Genomic DNA, 18,984 nt, shown 5'->3' with positions numbered 1-18,984 from the left:
GGCAGAACAAGTCATAGGGTGCTATACAAGCAACAGCTTAACATTGTGGATGTTGGTTAGTTCAACTACAGATCTACTTGCGATTGTGGATATATTCTGTTTGTAATCCATATTGTGTTTTCCTAGGATGATATTCCCTGGAGACGAATATACTTTTCCATTTGGGTACACCATACAAACACAAAGTTGTTCTCAGTGGAAAACATGTGTGCATTGTCGGAATGACTTGAGTGTTGAAGCAAAGAAAAATCAAATGCTTGTCAGAGAAAGCTTATTTCGGAACTCCACATGATAGGGCATTTTTTTCATTCAAACCTTGGATTGTATACACATTTCTAGCTTCCCAATTAGACCAATCAATTGGGTTGGTAAGGGCTATAATGTATGCTTGTCTAGGTCGTAGAATGGACTACTTTGGAAACTGAAGGAAACATAGGAATGTTAATTGCGATTGTTTAATGATGTATTTATATTTCTTTGACAGCAACTAGAAACAATTTATTGGTCTGATAGAAGCATGTTTGACAGCAAAAATTTCTGTTCTCACAATTAGTTCTGTGGTCGCTCACATATTTTGGCCTTCACAAGGAACTCTCTGGTTTCATAATATGGTATGTCATGAATGTTTATGATGTCAAAGAACTGTCTTGAAATTTTTAACTTTTAACAGATAAGGATAGATGGCCAGGACATCCGAGATGTTACACTTGAGAGTCTTCGTCAGTCTATCGGTGTTGTGCCACAAGATACTGTAAGTTTCACAAGAACCAGCAAGAATTTGTTCTGTGATGTTGTTAAATTGGTCTTCTTTGCTTTCTTTCAGTATATTTTTTATTTTTTGTAATAAAGATAATAAGTTTAAAAACCTTTCTAGTTCCTATTTGGCCTTCAATTAATTAGCTTATGGATTGATTTGATTGTCAAAGATCCAAAGTTTCTCTTTATCCAGATCTCACAAAGAACCCATGCCTTTTTGTTGTTTGTGGTCTCCAGTTTCTATTTAGGTGATCTGATTGAATGTGAGGTTGATGACGATGGAATGAACAATACCAAACTGCATCACTGTACGGTGGTTGGAGAATGTTGAATTCGACTGGCTTTGTGCAAAGTGTTAGCAATTAGCGTTGTTGAGTGAGTGACATTGGCATGCATTATTGCTTCCACAAGTTCTCTTGTAAGGTGTAGGTTTTTTCAGGGGGAGTCCATCAATCTCCATTTTTTGGGTCAAAGCTGGTGACTCATCCATCTTATCATCTGTAAGACAAGGTCTTGCAACAATATTATAGATAAACTTGGTTTTAAGATAGAAGTACCCTCTTGAAGAGTATGCTACCTCAATACCCAAAAGGTAGTCAACAACCCCAAATCAGTCACTTTAAATTGATTATTAAAAAAAAACTTGATTTGTGTAACCCATTTCATCACTCTTTTAGTTATCATGTTACCTATAATAGTAGGATAAGGATTTGTATCTTTGAAAGAAGTGGTGTCTGTATGACAAGAGCAAACTCCATTTATAGATACATTACTAAATTGGTCAAAGTTCAAACCAAGCCTTAGGTGATTGTTTGAATCCATAAGGGGCCTTGTTTAAATTAAGAACCTTGCATTGGAGAATTTTATTGCCAGGTGGAACCTCCACATACTTCTTCAATTAGGTTTTGGTTTAAGAGGCCTCTTACTCAGAAGGCCTCTTAGTCATACATATTTTCAAAAGGTAGGGCTTTCATTTTTCCCAAGAATATATTCTTTGCAAGAAAATTATTTATTTCATAATTCTGAACAATAAAATGGAATGGAGATTGTCTATATTTGGAGCTAGAAGTCACAATCACACTTTGTTCGAAGTTGTATGAGTTTTCTCACTATGAAGCCTAGTGATAATCTCTTCAAGGGAATGGTGGAGTAAGAGATAATTGTAAGCATGCTTTTGTTTGTCATACTTCAGGCCTAAGCTCATGTTGAAAACTGAGAAAGTACTCCTTAAGTTCTTTTCATGATTTTATCTCATTTTCATTGCCTTTTCTTCGCATTTTGGATGAAGGAATATTCTTATCCCATATGGCACAGATGTCAGTAAAATAATCTCTAGCACTTCTGTCTTCGTGCTTAGAATACTCAATGTTATCTTGCAAATAAAATTTTATGTCTCTTGAGGTATGCATCCTTTTGAGATAGTCCCAATCTGAAAACTACCTTTTGGAATTTAAAGAGGTTTGTGCTGGTCCTTGTTTCAATGGTGAGAATCTGTGGCTGCACTTTTGCATTCTTCGATTCCAGTCCTTTGATAATTCCTCCAATGTTTTATCTCTTTCTTCTCCTTGAAAAACTTGGTTTGTCTTCAACAATATTGGTAAGTGTGGTTTGGGTTACCTTTTGAAATTATCTGTTTGTGATATCGCCATAATCCTTGTCCAGTTGTCCTTAATGTGGTCCTTAAGATCCCTGGCCCACACAAGGTGATTTCCTGATTCATTCAACTTGAAGTTGATGGAGAAAGATACCTCCCTTTTGCAGCGATGATAAAGGACTAGCACTTCCTTTGGTGAAGCAGTCTTCAAAATTTGACTTGTAGGAGAGGCACAACCTCTAAGAATATGCCGCAAATGTCTTTGCTCTCTTCACTTCAAGCAACATAAGGATATAAAACTCATATGGCTCTGATATTACGTGAGTGTCGAGAATAGGAGTCCCAAAAGCTCAAGAACAACAGCCACAAAGTCTTTGAGGAGCCCATGTAAAACTGCTATACTTGAGAATGTTCAATTGAATTCATGCACAAGCTTACATAAAGTGCTAACATACAAGCATTTGGTAGATAATACAAATGTATTTATTTGTTTTTAACAGTTTATTACCATTACACTTTTGCCTTCTAAATCTTAGATAGTATCATGCAAACTTTCTGAGGAAATTTGCACTACATCAATCTCATTTCATCTAATTTTTATGTAGATTTTTTTTTAATTCAATCAATAAACAGGTATTGTTCAATGACACTATATTCCATAACATACACTATGGGCGACTCTCGGCAACTAAGGATGAGGTGACTTATTTAGATCACCAATCTTTACTTTCTCAAGTTAAGTTATTGTAATATGACCCCATTTTCATTTCCCCTTATATTTAGGTTTACGATGCTGCTAGACGTGCTGCCATACATGAGACTATCATGAACTTTCCAGATAAATACATGACAATGGTTGGAGAACGTGGACTTAAGGTAAGATATAATTTCCAGGAACTGACTGCAGTTTCATAATTTTGCCTGCTTAGATCGCAGTTAAGACTTTCTTCCACTTTCTAATATTGAATGTCTATGCACATTTTCGTCAGTAGGATATGGGATATGTCTGGTGGTGTGGCTTATGCCATTACATATTTCTTACATGTTAATGATGAAATAAGAAAAAGACATGCAAATGATGTGTTTTGGTAGAAAATTGAAACTACATGCTTATGCTTTTCTTTCAGTATCTTATACCAATTTCGTTTTTAGGTTTTTATGGAGAAGGTTCTTCTCACGTATTGATTGGGAATTTTTCGTCTGGGGGGAATCTTGGAAACGTAAGAAATTTAGAAATATAAAAATAATAGTAAATTTTATGAAAAAAATGAGTTTCTACTTTTTTCTTACGAAACATTAATCAATTCTCTGAATAGCTATTAAAGTATTAAAAAATAAGCATAAAAACTTTTAAAGTATATTAAAAAATATTTTTCTGAGAAAAGGGAAAAACACAATATTTTCATTTCTCTTTTTTCAAAATATTGCAATCTTTTCCCTTTTAAGTTTTCCTTGTTTTCCTTTTGTTACATTTTTTAATGATGTTTGTGACAATGCCTTTGGGCAAACAGACTATTTTATTTGGATGGGTTCACATGGTTAGGATTTTGTCCTTATCTGTATGTTAGGCTCACAGGCACCATTCAGTTTAATATCTGATACCATGTTCGTCTGTGGTTAACAGTTAAGTGGTGGTGAAAAGCAGCGTGTAGCTTTAGCTCGTGCATTTCTCAAGGCCTCCCCCATTCTGTAAGGCCCAGGCCTCAGTCTAATTTGCTTCTGTTGATCTAGCATATCTTTTGACTTCCAAGTCTAGAAGAAAGGCTTTTTTTCTCTCTTTTGAAGTCTAAAGTTTTATGGTTTTATGCATAAGGTACGTGTTTGTAATTCTAGGGGAAGAGAACTCTTGCAGCCTGGTCTAGTCCTTTATCATGCTCTTAATCTATGTCTGTTCCTATCTCATTTTTGACTTCCAACTCTAGAACAAAAGCTTTTTTCCCTCCTTGGAAGTCTAAAATTTTCCGGTTTTATAGGTAAGTTACATGTTTATGATTCTTGAGGAAGAGAATTTGCAGTCTGGTTTAGTGTTTGTGATTCTGGAGGAAGAGAATTCTTGCTACCTGTTCTAGTCCTTTATCATGCTTTGAATCTGTCTGGACTTTACTATTTGCTGTTCCCCGAAGTTTACCATTTGATCTCAGTGTTCTGCACTCAAGAAAATTTGAGTACTTTTAGGAATGCCATAATGGCAGACAATAACACCTGCCAAATGTGGCAGCTGCCACTTTTCCAATGCTTATTGGTCGTTGACTGCCTTCTATCATGATCTAGATTGAGAGGCGACTTACTACTAGATACTATAATTTTTTTCATTCTACTAAAACTCAAAGGCATCTGGGTTAATCAGTTGGTAGCAGAAAGCTATGTCACATCTAAACACCCGCATCGATGCTGGTGCTTTTCCGACACAACACATGCAGTTCGGTCAGCCGAAGCAGGTCAAAACTGACCAGTTAAATGTGCGCATAACTAAACTATCATAATACAGAAATCTATCATAATACAGAAATTTATATATAAATATAGATAAATAAAGCTACTAAACAATTACATAACTATGTACCAAATGATTTTTATACATACACACACACACATATATATACATTGTTGCCACACCCACACCTTTTTTTTTTTTTTTGGAAAAATTGCTGCATCTGCACCAGCACCACACCCAGCATCCATGTGACATACGCAAAAAGGTATGTGGACATCATTTAAGATGTCTGCGGAGTAAAATGAGGAGAAGTTAGTGTTACAAATACCATATAGCCAGCAAAAATGTGTTGTCTGAAGACAGACTCAACCACAAATCCTGCAGCTCACCAAACATACAGTCCCATCTACTACCAATTGCAACCCAGCACACATAGTTCAAGTGATTGTTACTTTGGCATGACATGAATTGCAACCCATCGTAAATAAAACAGCGCAAATGTATCTCCATGGCACTGAATTTGCAAATGCAAAGCACGAGGCAACAACCTTATCTTCCTGGTAAGCACCCATTCTCCTTGGGCATGTACAATGTTATCCTTCATATATCCCCAACAATGTTGTGATTCAGTTGCCTCACCAAAAAAAATAGGAAATGGGCCATCTCCATCCACCAGATCAACTGTGTGGATCCTTAATCTCTCTGATTCACCAAATCCCAGATATGAAATCAACCGAAGCAAACCCCATTGCTCATGTGCATGGCCCCAAGTGTTCTAATATCTGACTTTCGTTATGGAAAGTAGCTGTAATACAAATTTCTTTTATCCATTTCAACTCTGTAAGATTTAAGCCCTTTAGTATTCCATTTTGCCCATGCATAGATACCGACTACTCCAGTAGCATGTGTGCTGTCTTGGCCATGACTAGATTTGAATTGAATATGCTAGTGCCGCTTGTATGTGCACCTTTGCAATCATTGAATGGTTGTATCTCATTGGCGGATTCTGTTTAATTGGATAACCTAAGGCTTTTTCTCATAATGAAGACAAGTTTACCTCTTTGACTGCCACACCTAATTTACTCCTGTCCAATTGAAACATCTAGGTGAATAACTTTTGCCCCCAAATCCGATATAAATTTTGCCATCCAATTACAGTTCAGGGTACTCCTGGTTCTAGAGGGCGTGAAGTTGAGTTTGATTACTGTTGCATTTCCTTTAGCCTCTCCATCAACAATCCAAACTTTAACGTGCTCAATGACCTTTGCTGACTCCAATGACGTTGCATCCGTGTAATCAATATTTCCTCCAACGACCTGGACTTTAGTGTAGCTCACAGTTCCAGCTCTAGTACCCTTTTTTCAGGCTTCCTTTGGTTAACGTTTTTAGTTTTGTTGGTTAATGCATTCTTCCTATAACCTTTTTATGGCTACACTGGTCTCTTCCACAAGTTGTTTAGGTGATCTTAGTATCTTGTTTTCATGCTTTACAGTTCATTTTTTTATCTGAATTTTAGTAAAACAGTGATGTTGCATCTTTTTTCTCCTACAAGTTTAAGGCAGTCTTGGTGTCATTTGGCATGGCACTAATTACTCTAATATCTTGATTAGTGGTAACGACATTAAACAAATGCTAAGTGTATAAGTCTGTAGATAAAAATTTTTAGCCCGTCTGTGGGGAACTTAATTGTTTCTGCTGTTTTCATTAGACTATGTGATGAAGCAACCAGTGCTCTGGACAGCACAACAGAGGCAGAAATATTGAATGCATTGAAGTCTTTAGCTTCCAACCGGACTGCCATTTTCATTGCTCATAGACTGACAACTGCGATGCAATGTGATGAGGTATGTATTCAGTTTCACAGACACATAAAGTAGAAGTCTCCGTGGTGCTGGCACTTAAGTCCGATAGGTGTTGTCAGAGCCTGACATTCATTTATAAAACTGGAAGTTTTTTTTTCCCTTGCACCAAAGTTTTAAGGATTATTCTTCTGCTTTTTGTCATTCTCATAATGCTGACTTTTACCATCTTATTCTTTATGGAAATTTCAGATCATTGTTTTAGAGAATGGTAAAGTAATTGAACATGGTCCTCATGAAGTACTTTTATCAAGAGCCGGACGATATGCACAGTTATGGTGGCAACAAAATAGTGCCGATGGAAATGATACAACTACTAAATTGGACGCATAGAAATTTCTGTCTTTTGGGCCTATGTTGTCATTCTTGTAATCTATTCTTGGATAACTTCATGAAAGGTGTTCTTTCATTTTATTTGATATATTGTGGAGTTGCTCCACAAAATGAAATTTGTATAAATCCTTCTGTACAATAGTGAATAATAAGTATTGGTAAAGCCATCAATAAAACTGGACACAAGTTGAATTTGGTGTCAATCAAAGCTCATGTCCATTTAAGATTTGCAAGTATGGATATTTCCATTTTCTTGTTAGGAGATTTTTTTTTTTTCCGGGGGGGGGGGTTAGCACCTGCTGGTTATTCATGTGGTGTCTTCATGCTTACTCTCTAAGTGGTTGAAAGCCAGGGTGAGCCTGTATCTTAGTCTTTGTGCACTAAGCTATCTTGTGTTCAATGATGATTGGTTAGCTATTCACAACATCAGAACTCGTGAAGATTCTTGTTGGATTCTGGCAGGTTTGCTGAACCACATTGTCAAAGATTTCTTGCTTTTTCTCTTTGTGAATTGTGTGCTTTGTGCGTCTGCATTTATGTGTTACTTTCTATGTTGCCTCTACATTTTCATATTTATGCATTCCCGCTGACGTTCAGTTTTTTATTTAGTTGAAAATATTTCTTAGCCAGATTTGGGTTCTTCCCATTCTCGTTGTGAAAATTTTCCCATTCGCAGTGCTAATTTTTGCGAGCACTTGAGAATTTGAAAACGTGTATGGTTCTCTTATGTGTTGTCTTTCGTGATTCCAACTTTCTTGAGAAAAAGCAGGGGTTGTTTGTCATGACGTATGATTGCACATTTTAACTTTCACATTCAAAATAATGCATGCGTATGGAAGTGTTCCTGCAGCTGATGCGATTCATGTGGTTTCCTTTGTCGTCCTTCAGTTCATGCACGATTAGTTCCACAAACCAAGCACACTAGCCTCAATTTTTAGTGTGGCTTTGCCTGTACTTTAGTGACTATCTCAAGCTGCCGTTTTATGCACCGTTCATGATTTGCATGGCAAAATTTTAGCATAGTAAGTTTATGTCCCTACTCTTATGAACTAAATTTGTTTTACTAATTGTTTTAATAAGTAGAAAAAAATGCCTTTCTTGCTACACTTGATTCGATCTTTTTAAAACGTGCGTGTGCTTGCCACTGCTCTGATTGTAACTTTTACCTTATTGGAGGGTCAAGGGTTGGTTCTCTTCGCAACTTTGGTTATTGATTATGGCCAACAATCAGGATCTTGGAGGATTTGTCATGGCTGGTCTTTAAGAACTACGTGCTGCATTTTATATATTTGTGGATTTTTTTTTTTTGTGCTTGTGCCAGGGAATTACGAGAACGTAATGTGGTAAAGCGAAAGTGCCAGAATTTCTCTACTGAAATGAGGTTTGATTCTGTCGCTGTGGCTGTATATAATACATACTTTTCAGTAATGGTTCCAACACGCTAGATCTTTGTACTAGAATAAAGAATCTCAATGTGTTGTGTGAATTGGTGCATTACCCACTTTCTCTCTCTCCATTTTTTTTTCACTGGTTCAACTAGAAGTGGAAAAAATCTTCTTCTGGGTACTGGGGTGGATTCAGTTAGACGGTCCTTTTGTTGATGAGGGGCTGGCAAACCGTTGCTTATTTATGCTTCATAAGTCAAGAATTGCTTGTTCTTTACCATGTTGCTGACTCGTTTCATATACTGAACCCTTGAGGATCTTGACTTAGACAGAAGGACGGTTGACTTGAATATAGCTCAATTCAGTCTTGCAGTTGAAGTCCCTCGAGCAAACTTTAATTTCACAGTTAGGGAGGGGAGATGAAGCGAGGGTTTGTACCTTCTCCTCTCGACACTGCTTCTGCTCCTCACTCAATGATGGTTGATCATGTAGCAAGGAAGCCGCTGCTAAAAGAGGTTCAACATGAAATGAAAAAAAGACATTAAAAGTCCTTGATTGGTTGGGCTTTTTTCAGATGAGAAAATGCAGTGTTAGTGGTGGCCATTGTTGATGCAGGCAAAGAAAGTTTTGTTAGACATCCCGTACAGTTGCAGGTGAAGAAGTGAAAGACAAGAAAAAGGCTCTTTATCCCTAAGCAGTCCTACTGGCAAAGGACAATGTAATTTCAATTCTTTGATGTTGCTTTTTGTAGGTGGATCGGCGAGAAGTAGGCTTGAAATGCAATTTTTGAATTCATTGAAGCGGCCATGGGCTGATATTTGGTCTACCTGTTTTAAAACCGTCTTTTGACGAAGCAGCTTTCGATGAAGAAGAGATCAACTAAATCATTGCGTCGGGAAAATGGAAGGTCGGGGCTGTCTTCTTGTTACTAATAGGTGGTTTCCCAAGAAATTTCGTAAGGTCGTTGCCACAAATACGGTTGGTACATGGGCAAGAATATCTTCATTGATCTTGCTGATACAAGGATTCCTTCGGTAATGGACTCGACTTATTTGGCTATGCTAGAATCCTAATAGAGATGCTCTTGGGTTTTTGCCTCATTCATATGGCCACGTTTAAAATTGAAGATGGCCAAGTGATCAAACAGGTCATTGAATATAATTTAAGGATATGTCATGGCTATGGTTCGATAAGCCAATTTACATCACATCGGAATGACGATTGCCCAATGGAAAGAAAGATGAAGGCTCCAAAACGGTTGGACTGAGGTTAGGATGGCTAGGAGATGAATAAAACCTTACCCCAAGGCTCCCCCTTCTACAAGAAGAATGCAGAACATATTTCTAATTTTGATAGATGATCTTGGTGACTCAACTGAGGCTCTATGCACCAATTTATTAGCCTCGTTTCCCAGCTCTTACCATATGACTGGGGCCAATTGAAAAACATTCATCCTAGCCTTCTGTTCATGACGAATGCCGTTCCATTTTATGCATGGCTAAACACAGGGCTGTACACGAGCCAAGTCGAGCTTGATCTTGGTCAGTCAACTCGACTCTATTCGACTCATTTAAGCTTGTTTACCAACTCTCCATTTGACTTGATCTCTTTCGTGGTTTCATGTTTAGAAATCACAAAAAAAAAGATAAACCAAAATTAAACTTGCATACTTGAGTTTGACTTGGTGTAACTCGAGTTCATCTCATTTGTAAGCTCGAGTTTTCAGTTAAACTTGAGCTTGACTCATTTACAAACTAGTCAAGCTTAACCGAGCAAGTTTGAATTGGCTGGTCGTGTTGTCATGCATTGTCAACATGAAGGATGGTGCAGGATGTTAGCTTGATGTTGCTTAGTGTCTGATAATACAGCCTCCCCTACCAATCAGGATATGGTTCTGTGAGCTATCACCATGGTTGAGCTGAAAGTTAGAAAAGATACAAAGAGATCTAAGATGAAAGGAGGTTAGCCGCATCAAAGAGAAAGCATCGATAGCAGGCGGGGGCCTATTACAGTAGCTTGTGTTGGGATTGCCTCGACAGGATAATATCTGGATCTCAACATGCCAACCAGTCATCACTAAAGTGGCATTAAAAGGCTCAGCAGAAGAAGACAGGCTAAATGGCACAAACATCCCAAAGTAATTCTACCATCGACTGAAGATTTCAAGGGTACGAAGAGGACATGAAGGATACCAGAGAAGGATCTACTCTTCTGTAGCAGGCCGTAGTTTTTCTCATCCAAATGAAAATTATTTCGCAGAATGCCCACAGTTTGGCGGGCAAAAGGTGAGCCAATGGGATGTTCAACTGATATTATCTCATATGCGGCCTATTATAACCATTATTGTTTTCTAAACTCTCAGCTATTGGTTTGTAAGTCTTTCTCTTGTACCTCAAGTGGTTGTTGCATTTAACTTGATAATTGATAGGTTTTGTGTGTGGATTCTCATGTTCGGGGACCCAGATTAAGAAATCCAACTGATCCGTAGTAATAACTCGCTATAATGTGCGAACTAACAATTTTGTGATATCAGAGCTGTGGAGATTTTTTAATGCTGTCACTGCTTATTTACATTTACATTTCTGTGTCAGACAGACTCTTTTTTTTGCTGCTCAGTAATATTTTTGCCCACAAAGCTAACATTTGCAGTGGTGATTTAACTAGGAAGCTCTAGTTCATAGAGCATTATTTTTGCACTATGCTACCAATAACAGATCTACGCAGGATAATTTCATGATCAGTTGAATAAAAAGATGTTTTGAAATCAGAGGCTGGCTCGACAAGTTCCATTTGCGACTTTATCTTGAAATGCTGTCTAGATCCACCTCCGACCATAATGCACGTTCTTCCTACGGCGAAAAGAGGAAGTGTGAGTTTTGGAAAATATGGGTTCCATTTTTATAGCCATTGGGTCAAGCATCCAAGATGCTTCGGTATAATCAATAATAATCTAAGGACCGCATTGAGAGGATGTGCGATGTTTAAATTGTAAGTAAATTAGAAGCAGTTAGAGAGAGAGCTAAAGAGGTGGGAGGAAAGCAAATTAGAAGCAGTTAGAGAGAGAGAGCTAAAGACATTACACCTAAATTCACCTTTTGGAAAATCGTGTCGGTGGTGCCATTCAAAGACAAGTTGAATATAGCTATCTTCATGCCATTGTCATGTATCAATAATCTAATAAAGTTGTATTTTTTAAGAAAATCAAGAGAAAATCTTCACAATTAAAAAAAAAATTACAAAAATCTTAAAAATGGGTAAAAGCAAATTAAATAAAAAAAATAATAAGAAGACATTGAAGAAAGACTAGAATGGGATGTCAACGGATCGGATTCGGATTAGATACATCTTTAATTATATCTGTTTTTTCGGATATTCATATATTCAAATTCGAATTCGAATTCAAATAAAGCAAAGTCATATCCGAATCTGAAATCCGCTTTTACCATCCGATCTGAATCCAATTTTTATATTTATATCCGAATCCGAATCCAATTTTTGAACCGGATTTTACCATTTTTCAAGTATTAGATAGAGGATATTTGTCTAAAAATGAATTCAATCCGAATCCGTATTCGAATCCGATCCGATATTTATGTATATCCGAATCTCAATCCGAATCCGATCGGATGTCGTTTATTAAATCCAAATCCGATCAGATTTCTTAATCGGATATTAATTTTTTATGCATATCCAATTTTTTTGGATCGGATTGATTAGCTATCCTATTCAAATTGGATATATTGACATCCCTCACCGGATGTGGGTGAAAAATAGTAGGTTGAAAGTAAATAATAGCCATGTGTAGGGTTCCAACATAATAGATTTTGTTGGTCTCCAATGCTTGACCCACTTCATTAAGTGGCATGACACGAAGCAGAGTTAGTGAGGGAGTTAATGCAGTGGGATTAGGGTTCCACTAATTGAAGAGAAGTTGGCTCTCTCCCTCTAAAAACAAATCAAAATAAAGCGGCAGAGTTGCTTTCGTGGGAAAATCTCGGTAAGTTTTAAAAAAATTACAAAATCCTAAAAATAACAGATGAAAACTATGAAATGAAAAGCTGGTAACTAAAAAATGTAAAAAAGCAAAAAAACAAAAAAAAAATGGAAAAATGTGTGTTTTTTTTTCTTTTTATTGTTTTTTTAACTTTCTTTCCCCCTTTTTTCAGCTGGCATGTTTTTTACGTTTTTTTTTCTTTTATTTCAAATAGAATGCATTTTTGTTAAACTGATGATGAGACTTTGATATCGATACTAATCCCTTTGAGGAGTTGACGGAACCTATTTTGGGGCCTCCTCTCACAATTTTTTGCCTGTCTCAGTAGGAAAAGACAAAAGAATACCTAAAATTTCTCACATGCTATTGATAGAAAAAAGAATCAATTAAAAGTTGTTTTAGTGTTCAATTAAATAAAGAGCAGGTTCTAAAAGAAAAAGTGGTTTAGTCTAAGTGGAAAAAACTTTCACCTAAAAAAATAAGTAAACTGGGAGCCTCTGCTAATAGAAATTAACAAAAAAAAAAAAAATCAAACAAGGCCATAAGGCATAATATCATTTTACCTTAAGAAAAAAAAAAGTGAGGAAGAATGCCTTAATACCAACACAGTGTTTGGTAGCGACCATCCCTTCCCTGCAGTCTAACTGCTGCATTTGACCAATGGCGAGCAGCTTTTTTATCTCTCACGTCTCTATCGGTGCTTTGTTTCAAATTATTGCAAGCCCAAAAGTAGACCAGCCGAAAAGGAAATGAAAAGGAAGAAAAGCTGCTTCCGATATTAGCTAGGTGTGAAGAACTGGCTTTGACCATGCTCGCCTGTCAGAGTTCCGACCTGCCAAACTCCAGTTTGATGTGATCTTTGCAAGCGAAGGAATATTACCAAACACTTGGTGTGCATTAAATTTGTGATAAAAGTCTTTGGTACGTGGAGTAACAATTTCAGACACAGTCAAGTCAATAACAGTGTTCTCAACGAGACGAGTATATACCAGGTCGCAAACACGGCCTTTATAAGGTTGCGTTTGATAGCTTAGAGTGGAGGCTGCATTAGAAGGAAGGTGTGTTTCGTGTGTTTTGGTACATCAATAACATGATTTTTTAAATGTACATTACATGTTAAAAAAACCATGGATTTAAAGTCAGATTAGTAAAGGGTAATTTTTACCTTAAATCCATGAATCTGAAATTATGAGATCCAGGGTGAAACAAACACAACCTAAATTCCAATAACTTTTAGTTTGGATTATGTTCTGGTCTTAGATGTTGGGTTATATATGTGCCCATGTTTTTCAAACATTGTTATGATAACTTAAATTTTCAAAGAATTGCTAGATAAAACTATAGATTTTCAGGAGGAGATGATGGGCAGGGATGTTAGTGGATAGGATTTGAATCATGTGTACCATTTAGCATATTCTAATCTACAGGATGTTCATGTATTCGGATTCAAATATGATTGAAGGAAAGTAGATACCACATTTGAATCCAGTTTTTAAATTTACAATCAAAATCTGATCCAAATATAACTTTTAAATTCACATGTGCATCCGAATCTAATTTTTAAACATACAACCAAATTCCGCATCATAATATGTATGAACTAACTTTCAAGATGTCTGCATCTTTGATATGGGATGGATATTTAAAATAAATTCGAATTTGAATTGAAAACTGGTTGGATATTTATCTAAAATCAAATCACAAGCCAAGATTCATCATGTCATTTCTTAAAATTTGAATCTGGTCCAGTTTCTTAATCGGATGTTAAATTTTCTTCATATCCAACTTTTTAAAGTAGTTCAGAGGATATATATCTTTGAATCTGGTTCATTGGTATCCCTAATAATATGAGTTTATTGGCACCCATTGGCAGAAAGACATTTGGATATTTGGTCGATATCAAATTTAGTTATAATCCTCAAGATGCAAAAGTGAGATATTTGACAATCGAATCCAAATCAAGGAGAAAGGGGAAGATGCATAGAAAAAGAAAAGGTGGGCAGTTCCTGAATTGTTGCTTTCCAACTGAGTTGCTATGGCACGGTCATAACTCATAAGTCACAATGTTTCGGAAATTTCTCGGCCAGTGAAATAACCAAGTCAATGACACTGAATGCGTTCTCCCGGAGACGTAGAATCAGTTGTCAACTTTAGCAGCATTGTATAAACAATAGAAGACAAAAGAGATGTCTCGTGTATCCAAAAAAAATAAAAGCGTGACATGCCAAGTTGCATGAGCAAGAAACTGCTCTGAAAACTACATTAAATATTTAACAAAGTCCAAGAGACTCATAAAAGAAATTTGTATAAAGGTCGGTATGTGACCAGTTGTTGAATAAACCAGGACGGTTGATTCAAAGGCATCATATTCAGAAAAGGATAATAAGGAATAAACATGTAAACTTTCTTCAATGTTACAAAACCTCCTAAACCACAAACTTGCCTCGTTCAGAAGAAACGCCACCAACTCCTATTCCTGCTCCCTTCATCTAGGAATCCAGCAGGAGATCAATTAAGCTGCTGCAGATCCTGTTCACTGATGCATCCATTGAGCCTGATGATTCTATTCAGCCTCCCTTCTGAAAAGGGGTCCCCAAACCATAGGACTAGGACCATACCCAGAATGCTAACAATTGGAGCGGCAGCAAGGATTAGCCAGCCCCTTCTTGATGGGCGATCAGTAACAAAGCCATCAGACATGAAAATATTGTCAGTTACGTTTGTTCGCTCCACCCCCGGACCAATTACTTCACTGCCAATCTGCTCATCATCGTCAGCTATAATAAGTCCATCAACATGAGGTTGCCATAGCAGGCTGTTTCTTTCATCCACGTCCAAATCATCAGAGCTGTCTGAAGAACTGTCTTCACTTGAATCCATCTGTTGAAGCTCATGAACTGGCATTCCAATTCTTGTGATACGCTTTCCCTCCTCATAGTCCTTGTCATCAGTTAGCAATTCATATCGGCAAACAGGACATGTATTCCTAGTACTCAGCCAAGGCAAAACACAGGAGGGATGGTACAAATGCATGCATGGAAGTTGGTTTGCCTCAGTCCCATTGACAAGAGGATCTTTACATACAGCACAGATGACAATTCCATGTTCCTCATGTGCCTCACCGATAATAACCCGAGGTAAACTGTTAATAACTGACTGCGCTGCTGGAGGAGCACCTCTCGTTAAGTTCTCAGTTTCAGCAAGGTGATCAAATAATTCCTCAAACCCTCTTTCATCAAGATAATCATCAGAATTTCCAACAAAAGTCAGTGCATTTGTGTTCTCAAAATCTAGAAATGTATCAGAAATATATGCATGTCTGTAGTGTGCAAGATTATGCGTGGAATCGTCTCTTCTCCAGAGATTTCTGTGATGGTTTTCCAGTGGAGGACCACCCTGATGCAGATGAGCATGTTCATTTCCTTCACTGGTTCTAGTATCCAAATGGACCCAACCATTGGTTCCCCAAACCGCCTCCAACTCTGCATCAGCTGCTATCCAATCTCCCTCTTCATCATCTTCATCCTCCTCACAATTTGAATTCCAATTGTCAAGACCAGCATGCATTGGGTCAATGTCTGTGTCACTGTCTATATGGCTGTGATCATCCCCATGCAAAAACACTTCTCTGTCTACCAAACTTTGCTCATCAAAAAATGCATCTGAGTTCAACCCATAACCGTTGAAAGAAACAGCATCAATGTCACCTGGAAAAGCACCATATCCACTTATGCTGGCATTAGTATCACTCCCACCAAAAATAGAATCAACATCAGTATGTGGAGCAGCATCTGCCAGCACCGTACTTACAGTATCAGTATCTTGTCCATATCCATCTTCTACCCCAAAAGCTGATAGACCATGAAGATTCTGTCTTACTCGATTAATTAATTGTGAGAATTGTTGTGACAACAGATCCCTGACAGAACCAGAACTCTGGTGTCTAGATCTTCTCCTATGGTGCCTTGTCCAGTGCACATCTGGATCGAAATCTTCAACAAAGACAGCCCTGCAATCATGACAGAGAGACATTGGCTTATGTCCCTCCATCATTTCATTATCCTCTGTAAAGGCTCTCCTGCAGAGTGCACAAAATGCTTCCATCTGACCCTCGGTACTACTTCCAGTATGGGATTGTCTAGCCAACTGAGAAACCAACCTTGACAAAGTTTCCATAAGGCACTGCACAAGAGGGACTTACACAATCCACACACACACACACACACAGAGAGAGAGAGAGAGAGGGGTACCTACTTGTTCACTGCAGCACTAGGTCTCGAAGCTGTTGGCTATTTAATATACAGAAGGACTAACCTGCTGAGAACTGAGAAGACATCAATTCATAAGTAGGTTGAGTATAATGAGACTGGCAAGAAAGTAATGTCGGAACACATAGCTGGAAGAAATTTCCTTTTTTACTATCACCATGAGCCAAGAAAAAATAGGCCATTATTCCGATGATAGTTTGATACTCGTCCACTTATTTTTATTGAATGGGCATGAAAGAAAACAGTGGCAGAGCCAGAAATTTTTGCTGGAGGGTCACTAATCTAAAACTTCCATGCTTGGATGAACACCAGTATCTTATAATTAGTCAAATATTTGAAGACAACAGTGTAAAAATAAAGGTACTTTGTAGGGCTGGTGTGGGCAATTAGACCACATGTGGCTCTGCCACTGAAAGGAAACCATGCAGAACAGAGTAAGTTGTGAATTTAAGAAGAAATTTGTGAACAATGACTTGAGAATTAACAATAACAAGTTAAAATTTTGTTTCCTATTTAAGACGCATCTTAACTAGTTTTAACAAAAAATACTCCCCTTATAAATGGACTGTACTAGAAAAAAAAAACAATTGCAAAAACGTGCAAGTCTTTTGAACTGAGAAGCATTCTAGCAACAAACAAGCTTCATAATTTTCAGACACAAATTTCAAGTTTCACAAGCATGAAAGCAGCAAATAATTCCTGCATTAAATTGAGCTTTTCTGGAAGCGATAATTCCATGATCTAAAAGATGTCTGGAAAACAAAATTAAAACAAAATATCCACAACTTCATAAAGTCGAGCCTTGAAAATAATTGGAACAAATTGGAAAACATGGTATAACACTCAGGAAACTACAGCTTAGTCAGCCTAGAATCGCACCAAAAATAATGCGGTAGTAACCTTGCAATTAGTCATAAGAAAAATATAGCTATTCATCAGCACAATGAAAGGAAAATTTACATAGGTTTACGCACAGTTTACCAACAGATAGTACTTACTACGCTGCCAATCTTTTTATATCATGTAACACAGAGAAGCAACACCAACAAGGAAACCAGAAAAGTTTACAAAGATAACCAATTAACTATGCGAAGGAAAAATATAGAATAAAATGCATCAACAGTTAGAGAATAATTTATCTTAAGAGCAGAGCTTGGTTCTGGTTATAAATGATCACATCGTTTCTAAATATAATTTCAAATTTACCAATCTCGATCTGCTTATTATGCTAACAACCGCCGTCCCCATACTTGGAAACATCAAATTTAGCTCAAGATTTTGCAAATGGAAAGCCTCATGAATCCTATACCCAAAACAGGCCATTCAAAAAACAAAACAAAGCACCAACTAACCCGAAGGGCCAAAACTAGAAGGGACATGAATAGATCAAAATATTCCAATAATTAACTCGAGACTCTTAGAAATTTCAAAATCCAAACCGAATTATTCCAAGATACCGCGATTATTTCTCACTAAACATAATGCCAACAATGAAAGCTTCGACATACCAACAAAAAATCCAAGAGATAAATCGAAAACAAGACAATGAACGACTAACCGGCACGAAATTACAGGAAACGAAGATCGGGAAAACTGCCTCCAAATTCAACCGGAAAATATCGTTCCGAGCAAATCAGGACGGACGGACGATAGAGAAGAAGATTCAGAAGTTCCCGAGAGCATTAAGCCGATGGAGTCAAAATAAACGAGTCGAGGAAGCAATGGAAAGAGTATAAAAGAGTCGCTCTTCCGCCTCTGCATCCGGAAAAAGATGACCGGTCTGGTCTCTCTTTCACTACAAAAGGACTGGACTACCCTTGCCAACCGTAGTACGTGATTGTGTATTCGTGCTGCTGCTATTTGGATACCGTTTCGGATCCTGCCGTCCCATATCCAGATGGACCCTGGACAGATCCAGACCAATATACTAAATTCACCCTCCCCTGTGGGCGTTACTTTTCTGTTGGCGTTGAAGGTTGGTTGTACCCCTCTCTCTCTCTCTCTCTCTCTCTTTTTATATATATATATATATATATATATATATAATCAATGACAAAATATTTAAAATCCATTACTAAAAAACACTATGTCTATAACGTAGTGATATGGTGTTTTTAGTGACAACTTATGACACATTTAGCCATCTTTTTGAAATATTTAACTATCCGATAATATATATATATATATATATATATATATATATATATATATTCTAAAAAAATACTTTGGCCTCATATAATCGATATATTGTATCAGATGGCCGTGATTAGACCTGATAGACCTTGGTTTAGTAGTACAATTTTGACTTGGTAGACGCCCTATATAATATAAACTCAATGTGGCTCGAGCCGAAGGTGGGTC

General features: G+C 37.2%; 2 protein-coding genes across 10 annotated transcripts in view; one reads left to right on the top strand and one right to left on the bottom strand.

Moving 5' to 3' along the window:
- The window catches only part of LOC116254536 (ABC transporter B family member 25, mitochondrial-like), a 49,075-nt gene extending 41,923 nt beyond the window's left edge, over nt 1-7,152 (top strand). The window contains 6 exon segments of the mRNA XM_031629983.2: nt 671-751; nt 2,984-3,049; nt 3,134-3,226; nt 3,975-4,039; nt 6,493-6,628; nt 6,836-7,152. Of these exon segments, the coding sequence (XP_031485843.1) occupies nt 671-751; nt 2,984-3,049; nt 3,134-3,226; nt 3,975-4,039; nt 6,493-6,628; nt 6,836-6,976 (582 nt within the window). The 3' untranslated portion in view covers nt 6,977-7,152.
- Nucleotides 7,153-14,531: 7,379 nt separating this feature from the next.
- LOC116254741 (uncharacterized) lies at nt 14,532-18,392 on the bottom strand. Of its 9 annotated transcripts, none has more exons than XM_031630295.2 (3): nt 18,182-18,392; nt 16,606-16,679; nt 14,532-16,514 (listed from the first exon to the last, which is right to left on the bottom strand). In XM_031630295.2, the coding sequence occupies exon 3, from the start codon at nt 16,457-16,459 to the stop codon at nt 14,864-14,866; it is 1,596 nt and encodes a 531-aa protein (XP_031486155.1). In that variant the 5' UTR covers nt 16,460-16,514; nt 16,606-16,679; nt 18,182-18,392; the 3' UTR covers nt 14,532-14,863. The 9 variants fall into 9 exon arrangements, with proteins under 9 accessions (XP_031486155.1, XP_031486154.1, XP_031486153.1 ...); XM_031630294.2 differs by having other exon boundaries at nt 14,532-16,501; XM_031630293.2 differs by having other exon boundaries at nt 16,610-16,679.
- Between the last annotated feature and the right edge of the window lie 592 nt (nt 18,393-18,984).

The sequence above is a fragment of the Nymphaea colorata genome, chromosome 5 (genome assembly GCF_008831285.2).
Source record: "Nymphaea colorata isolate Beijing-Zhang1983 chromosome 5, ASM883128v2, whole genome shotgun sequence".
NCBI classification, from domain to species: Eukaryota; Viridiplantae; Streptophyta; class Magnoliopsida; order Nymphaeales; family Nymphaeaceae; genus Nymphaea; species Nymphaea colorata.
Note: the sequence above shows the minus strand (reverse complement) of the source record. Positions and strands in the feature narration are given on the sequence as shown.